Source organism: Gymnoscopelus microlampas, assembly GCF_963454915.1.
Source record: "Gymnoscopelus microlampas genome assembly, chromosome: 12".
Taxonomy (NCBI): domain Eukaryota; kingdom Metazoa; phylum Chordata; class Actinopteri; order Myctophiformes; family Myctophidae; genus Gymnoscopelus; species Gymnoscopelus microlampas.
In genome coordinates, this window is record NC_139949.1 from 33,885,662 (window position 1) to 33,910,332 (window position 24,671).

Sequence of the window (24,671 nt, forward strand, 5' to 3'; positions counted from 1 at the left end):
GATCCAGATTTCACAGGTCTAAGTATGCTTTTTGAATCTGGCCAGGTGTGGTCTGAATGGGTAAAAAGAATGGCTGTTGAAATCTACTTTCCATGCATTTAAATAGATTAAGGTTTCACATCTTAAGTGTTTCAAAGAGTCTTCAGGCAGTTGTTTAGTTTATTAACACTGTATGTAGTTTAGTTTTATATCCTACTTTTAAATTGTAATGATGGCTGTCCCGTTTTTTTGTTGTTGCTTATTAAGCATACTTTAAACTGCATGTTCTGCACTCAGTGGTGACACAGTATTGTGGATCAATAAAGTATATCATGATTCTAGTTTCATTGCATTGTCAGTACTTCACATAAAGGACCACTTTTTCCCCTGTAATTCTGCTGATACATTTCTGTCTAGCATCATTCATTATCTCAATAACATTGTCAGTAATAGCGAATATATCAGATATAGCTCACAACATGCAGTGGTGTAATGTGTTGTGAGCTTTTAGATTGGCTGTTTTCACTAGTTGTATTTTCACTAGTTGTATGATGAAGTATCTAACAAGAAACAAAACACAATATTATGGTTAGTTCATTTCACCTTTAATAAAAAAAGAAGAAAATTAAAATAAAAATCTTGGAAATAAAAAATAAATGGCAAAACAATACACTTTCTTCAATGATTATGAGAATAATCATGGTCACAATGATGATACACTAAAAGTAATAATAGTCATAATAGTAATCATAACTGTTATAATAATAATTGTTTTTTCTGTCATACGTTCCACCAACAGAAATAATTTCCTGTATTATAGACATTATGGCAATCATCGCACAGCTCAGGGGGTGGCACTTTTTAAAATATTTTCACACTTAGCAGAGCTGCTTTACAAAGTACCCCACAAATGCACAAAAAAAATTAACAGAATCACAGCTCGTACAATTCACAGCACCGCTTCAAGGAGGAGGAAAAAAGAGAAAACAAAACATGCTCCATATTGGATCCATTGTTCCCTTAAGGGTTGAGTGAAAAAGTGTAAATGAACAACTGCTGTCGCAGAATAACCATGCAAGTCACGGCAAATTTGTCGTTTCTCTTACACAAATTTAAAAGTAACATTTTCATTGATGTGCGGAATGAGTTTCATGACTGTCTCTGAAACCTATTACAAAATTATCGTATTATTTCGAAAATACATGGCTGTAAATGGAAAAATAAGCAATCATAGCCCAACTCCAGGAAGTTTATTTTTGCTGCAGATTTTGCAAGCTTTCTTCTGTCAACAGCAGAATATAGTTTATTAGGCCATGTCATTTTGTCAGTGCAGTTGGGGACGACAACACGTTACACACCTCATGTCAGACACCTCATGTCAGAGATGGTAGCAATTAACTTGTTAAGTAGCACAAAATCTGTATGGTCCCAAACTATTCTCACATAATGCCGAAAATTATATATATTTTTTAAGCAAGCAAAACTAAGACCCATGCTCTTACAATGACTCATTTACTTGAGTCTTTGACAATGAGCTGAGTGAATGGAATTAATGTGAGTGACTGAATGGTGACGAATAAAGAATCCTTGCTTAGAATCAGAATAGCTAACGTCCAAGAGGAGAGGGTAAGACCTGCCCGGGTAAAAAAAAGTGGTGCATTAAATGGAAAATATCAATGTTGATCACTTTTGTGCATCTCTGCATCGTTTATTATGTTCATTGGTCTATAAATTGGTTTCCGTAATTTGGTTCCCATGAAAGGGCGCAATAGTGGCTTTCATGCATACCTTAAAAATGTCATTACCAATTACCTGCTTTAATGTGTAATTAAGAGCATTATGAATGGTCATGGTCTACTCTACTGTAGGCCTACTGTATGCATGGATGAACTATATAGAATCTATATAATGCATGGATGAACTATATAGAATCTATATAGTTCATCCATCTATATTATAGATGGATGTGAGGCAACGTATAATAGAGATGATACCCAAAAGAAAAATCGATACTGTTATTTTCCTACAACAAGCTGCTTGGTTAGACTGTAATCGTTTAAACCTGAGGTGGGACCAAGTCAACCTTGCTCGAGTCACAAGTTGTTGTTGCCAGTAGCAGGGTCCAAGTAGAAAAGCAGTCACTAGAATTCAAGTCAAAGTCAAGTCTCAAGTAATTTCTCCATGTGTCAAGCAAGTCTCAAAAGTCAAAAAATTCCTGACCCGGAAATGAGTCGTGTGACTTGACTTGGCATATGATCTCTAATTTAAAAGTACAATGAGGATTCTAGATTTGCAAGAGAGTCAACTAAACAAGATGAGGAATGAATCTAACAAAAACTTGGAAATCCTACCCTATTCTCCATCACTGTTACTTGTGTAAAGCTGTATGTCCATCAAGTGGGTTTTTCCCCGCTGAAAACGCAAGGCGCTCTACTAAAAACGCTCCCAAACGCCCAGAGTTGAGAATATTTCAACTGTGGGCGCCCGCCGCCCTACTGAAAACTATTCAAAACATACTCAGGAAAATGCCTCAATGGACAAAGCTCCGAAGGAGAGGAGAAGGTAGGAACTGGAAGGAGAGGAAACAATGACATGATGGAGCGGGGACTGATAGATTGTGAATCTCAATTTAAAAAAACACTCACTCATTCTAGCAAGATTCTTGTGATGAGGTGAAATATACCAAATATTCACAAATGTATACAGGCGCGAGCCTGCAATCTGCAGTCCTAAAAACACAGTAGGATTTACAGCAGATCACAGGAGCAGGAAACCACAAAACACTTGTGAAGTAAGCACATTTCAAATATGAGAGGTGATCAAAGCGTCTTCCTGTAGTTTATGTTGGCCCAAATTAATAAAAAATGTATTAGAAATATGTACTCTGATCACAAGGTCTGGGTATATTTAAATGTTTTGATAACCCTTCTATGAGGAACAATGAACATAACTATATTTTACAAGAGAGCAAGTCATTTCATGTAACAAATATAACATGAAAGAATTTATTCAGTGTCCAATATTTTGAAGAGTCTTTCAAAAGAATAGAGAAAAACAAAAAAAAGAATAGAAATCAGCAATGTACAGTATGTGTTATTGTTTCTAATACCCAGTCCTTCTGATCACAAAACATGACATATTATGTACAGAATGGATGAGGGGTACAAGTTCAGAGCATGGTGATGCTGGTGAAAGCCCATAAAATGTCATTAGCAAAAGACTACCGTTTTGTGAGTGTGTATGTGTGTGTGTTCCTTCTTCATTGCAGGCATGATGTTATGCATTTCTTGGAGATAGTAATCGATACTTATACAACTTTATATTTTTATATAGCATTGTGACATTTCAAATATATACTTTAACAAGACAGTGATAAATAATTGAAAGAAATGTTTGAATTTCAAAAATACAGCCTGATTGGAAGGAACTTAAAAGATCCAGTGATCTTGACGAATGGCGCCTTTACTTCAGCTTTCAAATCAAGACATTGTTTTCCCTACACATTTCCCATTTCCATAAAAATAAAAATTTCTAGTACTTTCCAGACTTCCACAGGAACCCTGGCCATACCTGAATGTTCTACCCGCAAACAAATTGAAGAAAAGCAGCAGGGATGCACTGAAATTTTGAGGGCCTATCTATATCAGCCGAAACTGGCACTTTCAGCCAATATCCAAAAGCGCAAGAAAGTAAAAGATTCTCACCGATAGTGCAGGCATTTAAAAAAATCCCACAGCCTCTCACCTGAATTCCCTGCCACTGCCAACATCAGATACAATTATATTTGTATTCAATAAATCAAAAGGCGCACCAAAAAACAGACATGAAGGCTGTAGTTAAAGCTGTATTGTGTAATATGTTTGATAGTCTCAAGGCCTGAAATGTTCTGTAGACAAAGTTAGTGTGACAAACTTAGCAAGCGGCATCACATATTCAAAATATTATACATTCTGCTTGGTCTATGGTGGCCTATGAAATTTCCACATTAAAAAAGGTGGCATGGCCTAATAAAAAGTTCCAATTCAACAGCAACTTTTTGCCAGTATGCAATACATCACTCTGCTTTTCCATTCTAACAAGTTAGCTAACAATATCCTGTTATTCTACCCACTCAGTTGGGAATGACTGGCATTTTGTTGATAGAGAAAGAACTATATTTTTTGGTGGAGCCAAATAAACAAACAAACCGTTGCCCCCATTACCTGATAAGTAGTTTATAGCATAACTGTTGTATAAGAGCAATATTACACTCGGGGTCATATTATGTTATGTTGCATATCAGCAAGTCTGTCTTTACCTTCAAATCACAGTCTTGCTGATGCATAGTATAAGACATATATTTAGATATACATTGAATGTGATATTGCTTAATTATTTTCAGGTCTTGTGACTATCAACATATTGCACAATGCAGTGTTGACAGCAAATGTTATACTGTCAGCATTTCAAACTATTAGGTCAAGTTAACCATTCACAAAATGTTGAAATGGGCTGCAAAACTTTTACCTAAATTAGACTTATAGTAATTTGGACTAATTAAAATGCTACCGTGGGGGAAAAAAGGGGGGGGGAAAAAAAGGAGGAAATTGTTTTTTCTTGTATTTTTTTTAAATACTAATGATATTGGTATCAGCCTAGACGTTTCATTTTGGTGCTAAACAGAAGTGACACCAAATTCTGTGCTCAGGCAAGGACAGGGCCCCACTTCTGGAAAACCTTTAACAAATACAATCCCACTAACGTTTTCTCTTGTTTTGCCCTACTCCGTCTCCCTGACAGCCTTCCTAAGATCTCAATAATGACACAAATACAAACAGGAGTGGACTGCCCATAAAAAGAAAGAAAATCCTCCAGCATTGCTGCAGCTTAAGCAATAACCCAACAGACAGACAGACAGACAGACAGAGAAAGACAAAGATGAGCTTACACACACGCACACAGTGAGAGTAATAGAGAGAGTGCAAGAGAAAGAAAAAGAGAGAGGATGAGACAAGTTAAGAGAAGACGACGAATGGCTGAAGCAAGAGAAGAACACTTCACTATCAGAAATTACTCCAGCAAACCACCAACGCCTTCACAGGCCACTGTATGCATGCCTTTCTCCCCTCCACTGGGGAATGTGTGTTTGTGTGTGTGTGTGTGTGTGTGTGTGTGTGTGTGTGTGTGTGTGTGTGTGTGTGTGTGTGTGTGTGTGTACGAGTACATCTTCCATGTGAGTGTCTGTGCGTGAGCGCGATTGTGTATATGCGATTGTGTATGTGTGTGTGTGAGTGTAATAGCTTGCAAACGTGTTAATAGTTTGAGAGCTCCTAGCAGTCCTCGTCTTTGTCATCCACTGCTCCTTTGAGTCGCAGGCGGGCGAAGTCCTCGAAAACAAAGTCGTCATCCTGGGAGATGCTGCTGTAGGGTGGGCAAGAGGAGGGGGAGGGTAGTTGGTCATGGCAACACGGAGAGGAGGAGGGGGGGGGGGGGGGGGGGGGGGGGGGGTGAAATTTTAAATATATGATATATACCAAAAACAAAGCAGTCTACCTATCTAATGCGGCGATCTTACATCCAACTGCTTCTGGATAGTTTGACCACCAAACAGCTATAGAATGTGTGTTTGAAACGGAAGGCTGAATACTTACTTTGTGTCAAATTCTATCAGGTTGGTGTCAATTGGAGGGTCCAACTCTGGCACGGCTGTAACACACACACACACACACACACAAAATGGCATGTCAGATCGTCGTTTCCATGGAAACTGCTCCCTGTGTCTCCATGGCAACTCCTTGCATGATAAGGAAGGGGCAAGGAAAGCTATGGCCAGAGACTGAAAAAGAGGCCTATAGATCAGGGGGTTTGCTGGTTGATGTACGTGTGTTACAATCATCAGGACCAGTTTGAGATCGGGTCAGAACAAAAAGATGACATTTCAGAGTGAGGATACTTTGATCATTCCTCATTTTGATAGAAGTAATTAATGTTCAGGGCACTTAAAAAGAACCATACCGGCATCAATACATGCTATTGTCTATTCCCAGTTTCAGCAATGTATTGTTGTCTACATTTTGTCCAAAGTTATTAAAACATTACCAAACAAATCTGAATAATGGAGTTACTGTTGGCCAAAAGTAACTTTGTGGTTAATAAGTCATGGATGTTCAAATTTATTTCAACAATTATCTATCTTTTCTCCAGAGGCTATTTTTGACAAGAATTCTTAAATCAATCCACGCTTTAAAATGCATAACAATAACATAATTTAGACCCTTAAAAAAGCCATACAATCATGTTTAGCGTATTGGATTGGATTATCTCTCACAATCAACTTTCAAATCTCTGCAAGTTTCATACCGTTCTGAAATTAACTGAATTCAATGACTTCCTTGAAATGCAAAGAAACCAAGTCATGCTTAGGAAAATGGTTGATAGTATTGAAAGTATACTGGAATCGTTGTCAATGGGCTAAACATGCCAGACCACCGGTGCGGTCCTAACTGACTTAGAGGTGTGGCATAGTCTGGGCTAAGGGTTATGCGTTAAACTCAAGATATGGAAATGTCATGTAAAGACAAAACCCAGAGTGAGGGTCCTCAAAGTGTGTACCTGACTGTGGACGAGATACAGGTTGTTCCACGGGTTTGGGGTGCATTAAGACGAAGGGAAGCTCCACCGACACATCTCTGAGGGAAAGAAGGAGACACACACAATGTGAAAGGATTGAGACAAAAAATAATAATGAAAAAATAACAAATAGTGCCCCTCCTTGCCTGTTATGGAAAATCCAGTGTTTATTTTCCATGCCTACTGTGGTGCTGCTATGACACCTGAATTTCCCTCAGGATCAATAAAGGCCTCTCCCTCTCTTTATCCATCTTAGATCTTAGTCCGCTGGTCAGGTTACTAAGGCTAAAGTTCAGCTATGCAATACACCACTGATGAACAGTATGAATGAGTCTAAGGAAATTAAAAGTATTCCAGCCCTGAACCGAAATTAAACTCACTTAAAACGTAACTCACTACCGAGACTCATAATTTATGTTTGTTATAAAAAACAATACTGTACTACCTAAAGCTACACAAATTCTGCATGCAATGTAGTCCTCTACAGCTCTTTCAGTTCCTTGGGTTCTGTTGGGTTGACCACCTTGACCCTGGAGTCCTTATTTTGGTCATGTCATTATAAGAAAGAAAATATTTCAAGAACTTGCTAAAATCTTGCAAGAGCTTGTAGATCAGCTATTTTTTTTATTTTTTTTAAATAGGGCTTAAGTGGTAACGAAACAACACTTTTGGTAAGGCATTTTCACTTGCACACACACGCACACACCGAAAGGAGTCCAGTAGCAGTCAGCCAGCCGTGGGGGTCCACAGTCTCCACTAGGTGACCATCTCAAGGTTAAGATATAGCCATATTCACCATTTTAAGAGTCTGACCAGGGATGCTGAACTAAATAGTACACTAATTGACTTTCTTCATGTGTTACAAGTCCAATTCTTAGGACAATTACTGTACTGAAATATTGTGATCCACCCACCACTGATTTCTCCCAGTAGGAGCTCATAAAACACGATGGGAAGTCTTTGATGTTTAAAACCTCTGATCATGCTCCAAATTATAATAAACATGCTTTAATCATATGAGCCCTAGCATCGCTATTCTGAGGCAAACATTTGGTGAAAATAGCAGATCTAGAAGCCATCACGTTCTGAGCTTGAAAGTCCATTTTCGGCAAAGACATTAGTGTAGAGGGAAAAAGGAGGGAGCCTAGTATGGACCAGTAGGGGACTCCGGTCACCTAAGGATTCATTTTAAATTGTTAAAATGTCGTCTATCCATATTGAGGTCATGTCACACGACAAGCAGTTATGCTTCCCCTTTGGTTCCGTCCAATCCGCACACCACCCACACCATCAGCAGCTTGGAAAGAAGCTCTGCAAACGCTGCACAGCAAAATCCTCAGTAACTCTGGAAGTACAGTATAACAACTGTCTATTTCTATATTTCCACAGATGGATTTTTTACTATGAGAAACCTTGTGTGTTCGTAAGGTTTGTGACCATACAAACAAACATCACAAGTTGCCAATAGTAGCTAGTGCATGAGTGTTAACCTAAACACAGAATGGTTTGTATGACAGACGGTGCAACTGTTGGCATTTGTCATGCCCTTACGGGCAGAAGTGAAAGCAGTTTTGGCCCCTCAACATGCGATTCCAATATGGGTTCGATTGGATGTTGCGTTCATGACACACACACACACACACACACACACACACCCGTCCGTTCTGGCCTGGTGGAGATAAGTGAAATTGGAAGTCATGAAACAAATACATGAGCAGACAAAATTGGAACTGGAACACAGCTGATAATGATCTTCGTGAAATTCCCTCTCCTGATTAGATTACATTTTTATAGAAAATTACTTTTCGTTTACTTCACTCAGCAGAATCAGTAGAAGAAGCATACCCATCTTCATAATTAATTTTAATCAAGGGAGCATAATTTTCAAAAATGCATGTCATGCTGTGTGAAAGAAGACTTGAAACTAGCTATTGAAAACAATCTCTATGAAAAGGTTTACTAGGGTAATAAAACCAAGTGTAAAGTCGAGTCATACTTCATTGGCTTTGACAGGATAAAATGTTTTCTGCAACTGCGGGAGGGAAATTTGCACCACCCTCTAGGCCATTAATGAGAACTGCACTGTTTTCATTACTGCACTGGCTTCATTTCCAACGATGGAGCCTTGCCGCCTGGTATAGGCTTGGACCCCCATTCTGCTGGTCTGCTTTGGACTACCGTCTTTTGATCACTCATAAAGAGAAAACTTCTCAGTGGATAGTAAGTGATGTCCCAGCCATAGACAAACTTTTACCAATATATGGATGGTGGTTAGCTCTCATTTCAAGCCCTGCATGACGTAAGAACTTGGCGACTAACTAAGAGTTCATACAAAGTAGACAACGGGCTTCATTCACTAACCTGGTCGTACATTTTGTGTATAACCTGGTCGTAAATTGTGTATATTGCATAAGTCAATTCTGAAGTGCATACATGAAAGGGGGTGCAGAGCCGTGATTTGTGCAGATCACAGATCTCATTTTTTTTCCTAAGTCACGAGCATGCTCCTGTGTAGATCATTTACATTGTTCAACGCCCCATTTAATACCATAAAAGGCAACCGGAAATAACCAACATGGGGGAAAAAAATGATCTGCAAGCTTACAACGCGCCAAGTCGTACCAACTTGACAACTTCGGAACATCGGTTCTGTCTGGAAGCGAGTCCCTCGATCGCGCTGTGGATCAACTTAAACAGCGATATTCAACTGGCGGCCCACGGGTCAAATTCGGCCTGTGGGGAGTTTTCTTGTGGCCCTGGAACACATTCCATATTCCCAAAAAATTATAATATTGGATGGTTAGTTGTACAGGGTGACTATGTTTTTCATTAACCAAAACTCATTGATGGTTAATAATTAAGGGGCCATTGTGCGCTATAGTACAACATGATGTCCATTGTTATGTGCTATAGGTCTTATAGGATGGTAATAGACATATGTCCATTTTGGTGACATACTGCTTCTTGGTTTTTGTTTATATTTGAGTACATGGTTGATAAGGGCACAGGCTCTTATGATGCGTTTCATGAGCAATCTGTTGAGGATCACAGCATCATGACATTCAGCCCGAGATGCTCTTGAGTGATTGAATGAAACATGACTGTGTAAAAGCTAATGGATGTACATGGAAAATTATGTATTTGATGTGATGGTCAAAATCCACCCACAACTCAGAAATAGCTACAAATCAATGGAGAGGGCGTGTTAAAGGACCACTTCACTGATTTTCAGTATAATTGGTCCTTGACTCCTCACTACGCTCATTACAAGATTGGACTATTTCTGTCTACTTTCGTCTTAGGAGGGGGGCTGTAGACAGACAGAAGGAGGGCTGTAGACACACATAGAGAGAGAGAAGAGAAAGAGAGAGAACGTGCTCATGATGCGTTTCATGAACCATTAGTTGAGCGTTAGCACATCATGACATTCAGCCTGGGACGCTATTGGGTGATTGGAGTCCACTCAAAACTCAATAATAGGTAGTTACAAATTGAGGGAGATGGCATGTAATGGTAGCCTGGGACCAGACAAATCTGCCAGTGCAAAACAAAAATGCTCTCTGCGATTTGGGTCTGGCACCGCTCCATTGTGAATTCATTTCCTGCTCCAGAAGTCTGGGGTGACCAATCAGGGCCCAGTATTCAAATATGGGAGACTGTGATTGGTAGTTGGTTGTAGGTCTAACCAATTGCGTCCAGAGCCATTGTTTTGATCCCACCCCCTTGGAAAAAAATACTTCCTCATAGAGGCACCAGACTCATATCCACGCAGTGATATAGTCTGGCTACGCGAGGCGCTAATGTAATGGACGAACTGCACTCAAAACTCATGTTGTGCTCTTCCCTGCTGATGTGCCACTAAAGATGTAGGGTTTTAGCTTTATCTGAAAGCAGTGAGTCACAAGCTACTTGGCTAAAGGCAGACTCTGAACGTGGAAAGTTGCGCGGAAATGCGCATAAGTACAAATTACAATATGTGCGGACCCGAGCTTAGTGAATGAGGCCCAATTTCTCATATTGATACTGACTTGAAGGTAAAAAATAAAGGCAAATGAGTGTAGTCTCATATTGGTTCATTCAAATTAATGCTCTCTTATTGCATGATATAAAGTAATTCAACACAGTGTTTTCAAAACTATCATTTTTCAACTGTAATTGAATTTGAAGCGTCAGACCTGGTATTGAAAGATTTCCACCAATACCAAAGCACTAAACCAGTAGTTCCTAAACTTGTGTCTGGGCCTATACTATATACATCACAATAAAATGTCAGCTGCAATTTCCAATCTTATAACACAGATGTAGAACCTTAGTTTGTTGTCAATGTGAAAAATGAGAACTAGCTTCTTTATTTGGGGTTTTGAAGTGAACACACCACATCCAAGGTTCAAATAAACTAAATCACTTTTAGGTGATTTAAAGATGCCCAGAGGAAACAAAATTAGGAACTACTGATTTAGACCAGACACATGCACACTGCACAGAGAGGTGGTGGCTGGCCAGTCAGATTTACCTCTCCAACACGCCACTCAGCAGGCTGATGCCACCCAGGGAGGGAGAGGGGAGGGCAGATGCACGCATGGAGGGACGGACAAGGGGACAAGAGAGACACAGAAGAAGCCACAGGAGAGGGAAGTTGAAATGCAGAGGAGAAACAAATAACAATCACAGCCCAAAATGGAGGGGGGAGGGCAACTGAACAGAGACGAATGCAAGGTAAAATGGGGAACTACAGTATACCAGAGCATGGAAAATGCAGGCCAAAGGGGGGGGGGGGGGATAAGATAACATGGCAACCATAAACCAAGAAGGGCATAAGCAAGTGAAACAATGGCACGCCAGCAAAGTGTGGACGGCAAACAGGGGTGGAGGTGAGATTTTGGGCCAATAGGAAATGTTATGACTGAGTTTACGCTATTGGAGAGATGGGGGACAAAGAGTCAACTGGCGCCATTGCTTGTTGCATTCACTTCCTGGGAAGTGAATAAAACAACCATTCCTGTTGCCTTCAGCAAATCATTTCTCACAAATGATGAATCACATTACAAGTATACACTTGTGTCTTTTAGTGTTTGTCACATAAAACACAGTATACATTCATAACAGTTAAGCATGTCCAAATAGTAGGTCAATTAATAAAGGCTAACTATGTGTAGAGCGATACATCTTCAGTCAATTGTATTGCTTTTTGGTAAAATAGAAAATATTTGAAGAACAGCACAAGGGAGTGCAATGAGTATAAATGCTGCTAATATATTGAAAAATACATACATACATGCACACAGCTTACTGCAAGGCGAAATGCTACATACACACTGTAAGATCTGACATGTTTTATTATGTTGCTACTATAGTGTATAATATAGTAATATATGTATAATATAGTGTGTAACTTCATTGTTGTTTTTAATGGAACTAGATGAACCAGATTGATATGGTACACTAGTACAGGGGAATTTCTACAGACCATGGATGAAAGAAAATCTAAATTGCTGCCACCTTTCAACACTGCACAGCAGAGTTTGTTCTGAAAATGTTTTCCTATTACACGAGAAATATTGGAGATCAAAATTATTTCTTTGTGTGTCACCACTGTTAGTGTGTGTGTGTGTGTGTGTGTGTGTGTGTGTGTGTCTGTGTGAGAGAGTGAGTATGTATGTTTGTCTATCAGTCAGTCAGTCTGTCTGTCTGTCTGTCTTACCCTCCACGCGAGACAACCAGCTTGACTTTGACCCTGTAGGACACCAGGATTCCAAGAACCTCCTTATTGGTGACATCCTTCACACTGGGATGGACACACACACACAGAGAGATGGAGTCGGTCAAGCATAACTGGTAGTTATAGTTTAGATAGATAAGAATGTTTTACCAAATCCCGCTGTTTACCAAGCGTCAAATGTGTTGCTGCTGTACCGGTGGCGACATGTACAATAAAAGGAGAGAAGCGCCGTCTGGCTTTATGGATGTGTGCACACTGACTATGTTTTCCAAGCTGACGTAAAAGGTAAGGAACATGTCAATTTTGACTGTATACCTGGACACGGGCATTGGTGTGTGTGAGAGAGACCGATAAAGAAAGTTGACTACCATGATTAATTAATTCACATTTAAGTGTTTTTGTGCACATGTACAGTATTAGCATTTCATACATGTCCATTTTGTGTGTTTGTGTCATTATATGTCAACTCATCTATTAATGTAATCAATAATATAGCTGTCAGTGTGAGGTGTGTGTGTGTGTGTGAGCCTTTTGATTACTGTTTGTGATCAACAACGAGACCCAGAGTTACAAGTTCCAATGTTTAATTGTGAGGCACAGCATGCTAGTATTTTCATTCGTTTTTATTATTTAACAACATCTATGAACCGTTGATTACAAAAGTTATTAATAAAATACATGTTATTTCATGTGTTTTGCTTACTGTACCAAGAAACCTTGGTAACAATTTACCAAGGTTTTTTTACCATGTATATCTTACATTGTAGAGGAGGCCAAGTTGGTGTCCTCATGTTTGAGTTTGCCATCCAGGGCCAGGCCTCTCTTCTCCCGGTTCTTGTCCAACGTTGGGGTCAGCGTGTAGACCTTACAGAACGTCGAGCTGGACGACACCTGGTCACTGGAAGGACAACACCGTAAGGACTTACAGTAAGAACAGTGGTTCACAGTCAGTGAGTTCTGCTGTAAATCAGTCTTTGAGGCATCAAGCTGAAGCATGAAACTCCTTAATGTTCTGAGCTCAGAAGCACCTCCTGACATCCGATAGTGAAACGGGTGGAATTTGCATTTCGGAAAATGCAAAATAAAACAAAACAAAAAAAAATGAATGCTCCAAGATGAGTGAAAGTGTTTTTAACTTGTGTCTATTTGAAAGTGATTGGTTTGAAACAGAAATAATCTTAACACTGTTCAGAGAGGGGAGTGGATCAGCTTCAGGGACATCATCATACCACAATGCGTTAACAGTTGGCTTGGCTTGATAAATATTCTATTCTCTACATAAAGAGCAATGCCAGCGGTCAATTGGTCTATAAAAACCACTAGGCTGTATAATAAACCTAGTACATGACTGTGAGAATGACTTACTCTGCTTCCAGCTGAGCCACTGGACACTTATACTGGGCAGTACTGAACAGGCAGATATCTGCATACTGACGGACTACAGAGAGAGAGAGGGAAGGGAAGAGAGAGAAGAGGAGGTCATTACTCATTTAGACCAGCAGTGCACACCCATGCTTTTACATAGGCAAATAATTTGTGTTAAGCTGTGACCGGTTCCAGGTTTGACTAAAGGTTGCATAAGTGAGTTAGGATGTACGAACAGACTGTACAACATGTTTAAAAACCTTAATGTTAATTACAAATAATTGGTCGGAGTTACAAAGTCCACCATATCTTGCAATACATTTAAGGTCCATGTTAAATTGTTACAAGACACTAATACAATTAGATCCATATTAAACTGTTACATGATGCATACCCTCTCAGCCAATCGGGACACAGAGATATTCATTAATAGTTCTGTATTGTGGCTGCGCTTGACATTTTTTAACTGACAAAAACAATGACTGACAGACCGACCAACCGTTAAGAGTGGCTTATACTGGCTGCTTGGTCACAGCTAATAAAAGAAAATCAGAAACAAATGAGTGCCTGACATGGGGAAAGAGAAAGAAAGGAATGCAATAGAGAAAGAAAGGAGACCCATTCAGGGAGACAAGACAGAAAGAAAAAACAGACAGAGACTCAACACAGGTTGGGACTGGCGTCATCACAAACATTTACCAGAGATTTTGACTCTCTTGACAGTCTTAGTGGAGTTGTTGGTGACATGTACGTTCACACTGATAGGCTCTCCATGGTAATACAGCTGCAAAAGAGAAATACTTCAGATTATGACATGCTTTTATTATTAAAAGTAGAGTACAACATTGTTTTACAAAAGATCATGACATTTTAAAGGGCCTATAACATAATAGTGAGAAAAAAACACCACTCATCTGCCAGTAAACTTGGGTGAGGTGCTGGAGTCAAAATGAAGCCAGATGAACAATTAAAAGGAAGCCTCCGCACACTCAAAACTGTGCAAAATATTATTTTTATATATAGATAGAAAGCTTTCGGTCATAGACCTTCTTCGGGCAGGGCCTATAACATAAAATGTTTTTTAAATTTATTTTTCTAAATTTTCAGTCATTTTGGGGGTTCTGTGATGCCCCTTCTACAAAACAAAAAAGAAAGAAAGATTCGAAAACTAAATGGGCATATCGGTTGGATCGTGGTTGTCTAGAACTGCAGATTTCACACCGGCCACCGCACTCCCTCTGGTCCCGATACGCCATTTTAAGGTTACACCTTTATACAAAAAGGGGCTCGCACACTGAAAGATGAAAACTGAGGCTCTTTACTTACAAAAGTGCAAAAAGTGACATGGTGAAATAAAGTGACACTGAGAGTGGAAGTTTCTTCAGGCCATCATCAACACTGAATGCAGGTTGCCCATGTTGGCTAAAAGTAGGCAGTAGGCCTATTTGAGGTTTCACCTTTGACATCTGAGAAAAACCCATAATATTTCCAATTACAACAAGAGGTCTCTGATCCTTAAAGATCATCCACGCTGGCATTGTTTTCACAGAGCTCTGTGCTGTAACGTAATTCCCTCTGTAAAAGACGACAAACCTTAGGAAGTGCGTGCGTGAATGCAATCGTGCGTGTACCTCCTTGTCCAGTGAGGCCTCTAGGTGAAGGGATCTATCCGACATGAGGAAGCTGCGGGTAGTCTCCACCATGGGCTGAGGACCTGGCTTCTCTGGAGCATACTGGACCTTACGTATGACCAGACGCACAGAGTTCCTGCACACACACACACACACACACACACACACACAATTACATTGATATCAACCATTATCAATGCACACATAATGACCTAAATGCTGCAGACTAGTTTAGCATCTTGCAGGGGCTACATACTGCAGTCCTGGAAAAGGTCCAACTAATTGTTTTGCTACTTTATATCAGTGGTTCTCAAATGTTTTCATGTCAAGGACCCCATCTGAAAATATGCTGTAAATCTTTTCGAAATGATTGAACTTTTCAATTTTTTTCAACCAATTTTCCCCTAGAACCCCCTCAAGGACCCCACTTTGAGAACCAATGCTTTATAGACATGTGTTGGAACCCAGACACGGGTAAAGTTGTGCTGTTACCGTTTGTGAATCTTCTCTTCTATTGACTTGGCACAGAAAGCTCGGATCTCAAAATCAACACCACAGGCCTAAAAAGGACAGAGCAGAAAGTGCAAAGAGAGGAAGGAAAGGGGAAAAACAAGATATGAGGGGACATTTGCATTACAATGGCCTGGAAACTGAAAATGCTGGGTCAGCACCCAAAATGGGTCACAGGCCTACTGCTGGAGGGTCCCCACATGACATCTTTCCATGACTGACCAGAGACTACATTTATCATTTGGGTCATAATTTTGGAAAATTTTGAACAATTGACCGGTCGATCAATAGATCTATCGATAGAACGAACGATCGACACACATTGTAATAATGTGTGTGTGTGTGTGTGTGTGTGTGTGTGTGTGTGTGTGTGTGTGTGTGTGTGTGTGTGTGTGTGCTCATGTATACAACTTGTATGTTGCCAACTTTCCATTCCAGAGGATTTATGCAAACTTTCTTTGTATTCGTCACCATAGACACATCATTTCACACATCAATTTATGTAGCACTTATTATATTATAACATGCAGTATATCCATTTGTGTCTTCTTACCTTTCCAGTGTCCTCTGGGCCAGGCTGTAAAGTGACTGAGCAGGGAAGGTTCTGAGGAATCTAAGGAGGGTAAAAATAACAAATGCATTTAGAAAATACTGTAAAGAAAAATGTTTGGCCAGTGAGATAATTATTCCGCCCACGCTTCCAACTTATTTGGGCTGAAATCGACTCTGCAGTCAAAAACTCCAGAGAGCCAATTCAACTGTTCATTTGTTAAATGACAACAATACAGGGCGGCACTGAAACCTGGGGGTTTAGTCATTTTTTTATAAATATCATGCCATCTTGTTTGTGTGGGTGCTGGCATTTGCTTACATTTGCCCCCAAGTGGCAGACAGGGGACACGTACAGATGATCCCAGAGCAGAGTTGAAAGACATTACTATTCGATGGCAGATTTGCCAAGTAACAACTGAGACATGGTGTCAATTTGCTCCCTGTTCATTTCTGTTATTTTTTGAGTGGTGCCAACCACTCCTATATCTGACTTTGTCCGTGTGTCCGTATGTATGTATGCATGTCTGTTCAATAAACAAACATTGATGACAACACGGGTGATGACAATACGGGGCTCATCAAAGGCACCACTCTCTTCACACAGGGTGTGATTTTTTTTTGCTGACCGATTCAGCTGGGTCTTCATCATCAAGACTTTTCAGGGTGTTATAAGCCTGTCTCACAGGAGTGTATCGGCTTTCTGCATTTCCTCAAACCAGAATATAACAAACCAGATCACAATTATAAGATCAACACAGACCAACAGTTTCAGAGGAGTGTGTGTGTGTGTGTGTGTGTGTGTGTGTGTGTGTGTGTGTGCACTCACAGTGAAGTAGAAGGGGTGTGCGTGTTGGCCAAGTTTCTTGAGAAGCCTCTCCTGTAGGCGGCTGTTGGGTTTGCGCTCTTCGGGGACGGGCGGAAACGCTTGGAAAGTGGAGATGTACAGGTCCTTCCGGAACGACAGGCCCAGAACATCGAGGTCCTCGCGGCCATAGCGGAATGCACATGTCAGGGTGACGAAGACTATGATGAGGGGGAGCGAGGAAGAAGAGAATGAAGAAAAGGAATGTGAGGAAAAGGGGGGAACATAGAAGGGAGGGAGGAAGATGACAAAGTAGTTGGGAAGAGGGACAGTAGAAATAATAAGAGGAAGAAGACGGATGAGGAAGATGTTTTAGTTGCTCAAGGGAAGAGATTGGTGGAGGAAGGGGAGGAAGAGGGTGAGGTAGAGGAGGAACGGGAGGATGACGAAGAGGAACAGGACGAAGATGTAGCACAGTTTGATACGAGGAAAGTCCACTTCATGATTGCTCTCACATCCTGTTTACTTTTAACCAGCGATCACTTGGAAAGCTAATAACTCACTCATTTACCAGGTGGACAGTATGGTACACAGCAGCTGTCTAGGCAGTATTACAGAGACATTCCAAAGGACAGTGTTGACTTTATACAGTATTTAAACAGTCATAAAATGCACAGCAGACGCCATAAATATTGGCAAGTTTATAACATAAAGACATAATTGCTTTCTGTAATATTCATTACCGTTTCTCATAGCACACTCAGTGGTGTTTGGGTGAGTTTAGATTTGGTTCAAGATCCTGATTCATTTTATTCTGTAAGACTAGTACTGTTTTCTTCTGATAAAGATAACATGTGAATTATGATTTTATATAATATCATGCATATTGTTTTATTGTATTAGAGAGTTCTCTTTTTGGGTCTACATTTTCTTCCATTCATGTGAATGTGTGAACACAATAAAACACTGAAAGAGAAAATAAGGGCCAACAACAGGCCAATGCAAAGCAGTTTCAGGTTGGGTCAGGTTTTGCTGAAATAAACAGTTAAACAGGCTGACATAAGAGAACTGCGCAGGCAGACAGCCACAACAAGGAGAATCCACCCTTCATAACAATAGCTCGTAACACGCATAGTCCCTCTGCTCCACTACAATGGAAAAAGTGATTTGTTTATATGCGTTTTGCACTTACAGTTTGTTGATACACCCGTGTTAAGTTTATCATATTTTAGGTTTTCTTTATTCAATAAGAACTAAAAGAGGATAATAATGTATGTGCAATACTTTCAGCAGACTACTCAACACACAGTGCAATCCAATGCAATAGGAACCACTGAAAGTTAAATGCTGCCCAGTGGCCCCTGAAGGCGGTGGCAGCTAAAGGAAGTTGCCCTACCTTTCCTGTCCTTTAGATATTCGGGGTCCACCAAGATCACTCCATCTGTCAGGAGAAAGGGAGGAACAAATACCACAGTGACGTTATGCCCTGGCAGATTTTTTAACACTGTCAACTCTACCAGTGTGTTTACATGCACACAGTATTCTGGCCTTTGTTTAAATCCTACATAACAAATGGGCTCATTGAGGACATGGGAGTTGTTTCCTATTCTAAAAGATACATGAAAGCACTGTCCCACTTTTGACTTACCTACTGGATCCACTTGGTCCAAATGATCCACGAAGTCTCTCTTTCCCAGGTACACCGTTACCTGCAGACATGGACCAACCATAAGGCAGCGTTAGGACTCTTGTGGTACAGAGACTACAGACGCAAAGTCTCATTAATTTTCAATGTCTAGTATGGAACACTTCAATATCCTCGAGTTCTGTAACATTTATGTGTGTATGTTTATGTATGCCTACTCACCTTGCAGTTGGGGCTTGATTTCTTGAAGACTCTGCAAGGGTATGACAGAACAGGGAGGTGGGGGGAGGGTGGGACACAGATTGATGATGTCAGTGAATAGATTTTGATGTCAGTGACTTTTCTTTGGTCTGTTTAGCATGGAACCTGGCATATATCAATTAAATAAATGTAAAATCCTGTCCAGTACTTTTATTACTAATGAGAAGGGGAAATGTTTCAATGACGAGCCTCCCTCTAGCCCAGAAGTACTAAGAAACATGAGGAGATTGGTCATCAGGCACAAATCCAGTGGGAAATTCACTTCCTACAATCTACCACTGTAGAGCAACTACAGTCATTGCAGATTAAAAAAGAGATTAAATGGATGTCCCGAGCCGATCAAGGCATATTTTAATTGATTGGTATCAGCTATATTAAGCCTGATCATATTATGATCCTCCTTTGTATAGCCTATCTTACCACACTGCACTCAGTCTGTGCCAGCTGTCATACAGCAAAGTGTCGTAAACACATATTATCTACAACTCGCAGCAGCAAGGCATGCGTTTTAAAACGTTAACAAGCAGTTAAAATGTCTGCAGTGTAACTATTTTAAGTTGGGAAATGAAAGCAGCCCAACAGCCACTTGTAATGTCTGCAATGGCAGTGTTGTGCGAGGAAGTAGTAACAGAGCTACTTCAGCACAACCAATAAACGGTGGATAGGAGAGAAAAAGAAAAACATTTGAAAGATCACAGGCAACTTCACAAAGGCCTCTCAGGCAGACGCAGCATACACTGGGGGATACTTTCCTTGAGACACCGACAACCACCCGCCCCCCCTCCCTCCAAACAAAAGAGAAAGAAAAGAGGGTAATAATTGAAATGATCGCTTTGAAACAACAACCGGTGTGGTACAGAATGTAGGTTTTCAACATCGTTTTGGTCAGTGGAGAGAGGAAACTCTCGCAGAGCAATGAAGTCACTTCCTGTAACAATTGTCACCACCATATACAACAGGAACAAACAACCACAGTGGTCTTATTTCTCTACCGACCGACTGAGCAGCAACCAACGTTGTTAGCTTACAAATGATGCATGTCCTTCAGACACAAATCTAAATGTTTGCATTTGACCAGTGCGGTCAAAGTGCAGAGCTGCAGTCCCTAGAGCAGAATTGTGCTCAGTTTAATCCCTAAAAGACAAACACATGCATGCACACATACTGTACACACAGGGAACAAACCTTTGACCTTCCATTTGCAGGACACTCTCCATGGCTACAAGGCCACCCTGTCACCCCTAATGGTGAAAACTGTCAAAACACTGAAAACACACCAGAACTAAGCACCCAACTTCCCTCACAGCAACTGCTAGATGTGTGTGTGTGTGTGTGTGTGTGTGTGTGGGGGGGGGGTGCAGGCATGTGAGAGGATGGCTAGCATTAGTGTGCTGTTTGGTAGTTCGATATCCGTGTCACAAAGACATGACTGTGATGGGAAATGTTGCAGTGTGATTGTGTTTGCATGCATGCATGAGCATCTTTGACTTGCTTGGTTGTGGTCAAAACTGCACTGTCAGCGCAACTGTTTCAATCTATCATAGTTTCATAGAAAGCTAGGAGTATAGGAAAGGCATACTAAAAGAGTTAATTGGCAAGCGAGTTCATTGCTTCTACTAAGTTAGGGCAATAGTCCTACAGTATATCAAATTCAATTTTCATTCCTCCCAAATCCCAATACTTTAGAGTGTAGAGGAAATATATCCAACCAAACTTGTTTACTGTAGGCTTTATCTCTCTGCTGCATCCCTTTTAACCTGAGTTATTCAGAGGTCTGTTTTCAGACATAAAACATGGACCTACTGTTGAATTGGGTATTTAAGATGGGATAATGGGACAATATGGATAATATTAAAGTGACATGTCATTTGACCCGATATTGTGGTCCAACTCTCACTGCTTCATCCACCATGAAGGACGCCACTCTTCTCTGGTTCATCTCTGGACTAAAAGGTTATTTGCAAATGTTTACACACACTTTTCTTGCAGTCTGTGTAAAGTCCCTTACATTGGTAATATTCAGAATGTGCAATTATCATGTATTCATACAGTGTATATTGACGACAGGACAACAACGTTATCCAGTTCATCCTGACCCCACAGTTCAGATAATCATCTAGCTCAAGGGAACATGGTCTTGTCCAGTCGTGCCTAGACAAAGTATTTTCAGGTTGTGTAAACACATTCACATAAGTAAACAGCTCAATGGGTTCACAATTCACATTAGATAAACCTGAGATACACAAAAAGGTTTCAAGCTTCAAACTGCACATACGGTACATGTGATCCAGAGTCACAACAAGGCTCAACAACCTTCTTATTCTTATGCACAATTACTATCTATGAGCAACATTAACGTCAACTGGAGTTCTTATCAACTGGGTAGATGTTCTCAATATTTCACAGAAATTCACACCAAATCATGGCTTTTTACTTTTTTACTAGTCACTGGTGACAGACTCACCTACCCAAAATCCTCAGCTGCAAACAACAGGAGAACATTCTTCAACACTCTCTGCACGCACCAAACTATTCACTGGCGCTCAACAAACTATAAATTAATCATAACAAGCAGCATATACAGACATGCACAGCTATAGAATATGTCTACAGTTACAGCATACTGCATGATTGTCTACCGTTACATCTTGTACTGACCCCGTTGCACTGTATGCAAGAAGGCACCGCTGTCCTTGGACCATATCTGCCAGAATGTAGGGTATGAAATGAATACAAGTCACCAGACAAATGCTGCAGGTAAAGTTTGGCTGTGGTGGGTAAACTCGTCCTCTAGCCACTTTCGTGAGTGACCAAGCCAACAATCATTATTTCTACAATCTTTTTTTCTTCTTTGCCATTATGTTATGCTGATGTGGATACTTGCTGCAGACTTCTTTTCATTTAAATTCTTATTTTCATTATCTTAGTTTTGCATTATTGTCATTGTATGCCGTTTAAGTATTTTAGGACCTCACATACTTGCATTTCGCTTCTTGTACCAGTATGTGTAAACCTTGAATCTTGATCCTATCCTATTATATAAATATACAGCTAAACAGTTAAAGTGGAAGCTGTATTTTGGTATGAACATACTACTGTGGCTGGTGGAACAAACCAAAAGGTTATTTCCTCCCCCGTTAGTGAAACTCTAAATATCTGTATGTTAAAGCCTCTGCAGTGCATTATCTTTAATGTATGTGTTTAACAAATAAAGTACAGGAAATTCTGATTCTAACAGATAGTGGTATTCAGTGGTTAAAGGCCCACAATGTAAATAATCTCTCAAGTCTTTTTGTGTTTTATCCCTTTGACAGATATGTAATGTATGTTCATTGTTCATGTATGCATTTTTGTCATTAAATACTTCAATCAATCAATCAGTGAGTTGATTCACCATCTCATGGAGAAAGCATGGCTTGCATGCACTGACCCTTCAATCAATTGGAGCACCCTACTATAGGGTGCTCCAATTGATCAGGCACAGCTATAAATCGGCTTATCTTTACTCCATTTTTTTTTTTACTTTCGGTGATCGTCGAAATTACCAGATCGCAAAATCTGATCTTTTGATTTGTTTTAATTAGAGTGGTTACACAATTCTGAAAGAGACACTTGATATACTGTACACTTAAGTATAACACTGATATACACTGAATATTTGGAAGGCCTATTCAAAAGTGTAATGAGATTTATAATGGACAACCTTAATCAGTCCACTAGTCTGCAAACGAAGACAGTATCATAATGGATACAATAAGATGTGTAAGACCTAAGAACAGACAGCCAATACAAATACGGTAACTCTAGTAGCAACAAACAAAGAATAAACAAGAATCCTGATCACTGTGATCAGGTCACCCCTACTGTGCCCCTGTTGCGCTTGTTCTGTAAATGTGTCAGCATGTCTTTACACCATCGTCACCAAAACAAATCCCTGTGCATTCATAGACTTGGTTTAAAGTGACTGAATGTATGAGTCCAATGCAAAGAGGTAAAGTAGGTGCAACATTAAGTGCATAATGAAAGGCAGCATACAACAACAACATACAAGTGCATAATTGTCTACCTGTAGAACCTCTAGTGACATAGGCTGCCTATTGCAATTCCAATTCGATATCTGTAGTGTATTGTGCGCTGTCCCTTTTAAGCATAAGCCTAATTTATGACAAAGTAGACCTATAAATAAGGTTTGTGTCTCTGCACCAAGGTCATAAACACATCCCTTGATGGCACTCAGACATTCTGGCATACTGTATGTGTTTGACAGAGTCGTTTGCCATAGAAAAAGAAAGGGGGGCGTCGGTTGAGGCACAAGTTTTACATGTCCTGCCCTTGGACTATATTCCATGTAAAACAAGTCACGTGCATAAGGCACAAGTTAGCAAGTAAAACAGTGCAAAGAAGGGCTTCATATTTGTTTACATTTTGCATGATGCGTCTCATCCAAATGATCCCCTCTGGTAGAGATGATGATGCTTTAAAGCGGGCGTCATAACAACGTCACTGTGATGTATGAAGGAGACACCCGAAGGAATGAGCTATAATAAATTAACATGTTCCTCACATTATGCTGTGTACACTTGTTTCCCCCGTGTGTCACATCAACTAGCCGAAAGGTCTGTTCTAAATTGAATTTAACCATCTTAATCAACCAAAAAAAACGTGCAGTTTGTCAAATCGTGCTTTAATGAGCCATCATTATCATCAGGATAACGGCAAGCAGTCCGATGGAGTTCTTAGCTTAGATGTTAAAGCAGCCCTGGCTGTGCTGTCAACGAAAACGTAAAATACTGACAAATAAATCACAGATCAGCACAAAACAAGGCATGTCAACAACGCGCATTTCCCCTTACATAAGATGATGTCCACTATAAAACAGAACTGGAGACATGGGGGTAGGGGGGGGCATCATCCTTGTGATCAAGTATGAAAATCTACCTCGTCATTCACCAAATCAAACAGTTTACATTAGACACGTTTCCACCAAATCAACCAGATATCATAAATAATCATCATCACAACATCACCCATAAAGCTAACTAACGTTAGCCCAGGGCAAGCTACAGCTAACCCCACCCAGCTGTGCTAAAGGGCTGCCTGTATAAAGCAGCGTATGATTATTATTTAAGCATTGTTGTGAGGCACAAAACAGCCAAAAACAAGCGGCGTTTTCCCTGCGATATAATAATAATAACATATAAATAATAATGATCGCTATGTTGGTTGGGGTTGTTGGAGTTTCTCCCGCTCCGATCCGATGGGGCGCAGAACGTTACATTTATCACCCTAGTCCAGGCAGCAGCAGCTCGGCTAACATTATTAGCAAAGTGCGTGAGATCAGATAGAATCCAGGGACTATAAAGGACTAAAGGAGGGGGGATCCGTCCTACCTGGTGCCCGCCTTGTCCCCCATCTCCTCGGCAGGCCGTGTTGCTGGAGGAATCCCAACGAATGAGCCTAGATAGCAAACTAGGATCTCGTCTTTAAAAGAAACTGTGTTTTTTCTCCCAACACCGCGATCTTCCTGCAAGCAGTTCGCTCACACGCACGCGCGCACGCTAGTGTTGCCAGGTTCTGTGAGAGAAATAAGCAAGCAGC

General features: G+C 40.3%; 1 protein-coding gene across 4 annotated transcripts; it reads right to left on the reverse strand.

The window, feature by feature from the left end:
- Positions 1-568: 568 nt before the first annotated feature.
- LOC311057989 (arrestin red cell) lies at positions 569-24,618 on the reverse strand. Of its 4 annotated transcripts, none has more exons than XM_084075225.1 (16): positions 24,464-24,618; positions 19,035-19,065; positions 18,816-18,876; positions 18,564-18,608; positions 17,192-17,388; positions 16,367-16,426; positions 15,796-15,863; positions 15,304-15,439; positions 14,372-14,456; positions 13,673-13,745; positions 13,068-13,205; positions 12,290-12,373; positions 11,102-11,125; positions 6,571-6,647; positions 5,610-5,664; positions 569-5,376 (listed from the first exon to the last, which is right to left on the reverse strand). In XM_084075225.1, exons 1-16 carry the CDS (start codon positions 24,484-24,486, stop codon positions 5,289-5,291), a joined length of 1,245 nt encoding a protein of 414 aa, XP_083931351.1. In that variant the 5' UTR covers positions 24,487-24,618; the 3' UTR covers positions 569-5,288. The 4 variants fall into 4 exon arrangements, with proteins under 4 accessions (XP_083931351.1, XP_083931350.1, XP_083931353.1 ...); XM_084075224.1 differs by having other exon boundaries at positions 569-5,379; XM_084075227.1 differs by lacking the exon at positions 11,102-11,125.
- Between the last annotated feature and the right edge of the window lie 53 nt (positions 24,619-24,671).

Excerpts from the sequence above, each read along its gene's own strand:
- LOC311057989 (XM_084075224.1), bottom strand. The coding sequence starts at position 24,486 with ATGGGGGACAAGGCGGGCACCAG. Across the intron at positions 18,609-18,815 it reads GGACCAAGTGGATCCAGTAG|ATGGAGTGATCTTGGTGGAC; the intron begins GTAAGTCAAAAG and ends TTCTCCTGACAG. Across the intron at positions 11,126-12,289 it reads CTGGTTGTCTCGCGTGGAGG|CCTGCTGAGTGGCGTGTTGG; the intron begins GTAAGACAGACA and ends GGGTGGCATCAG.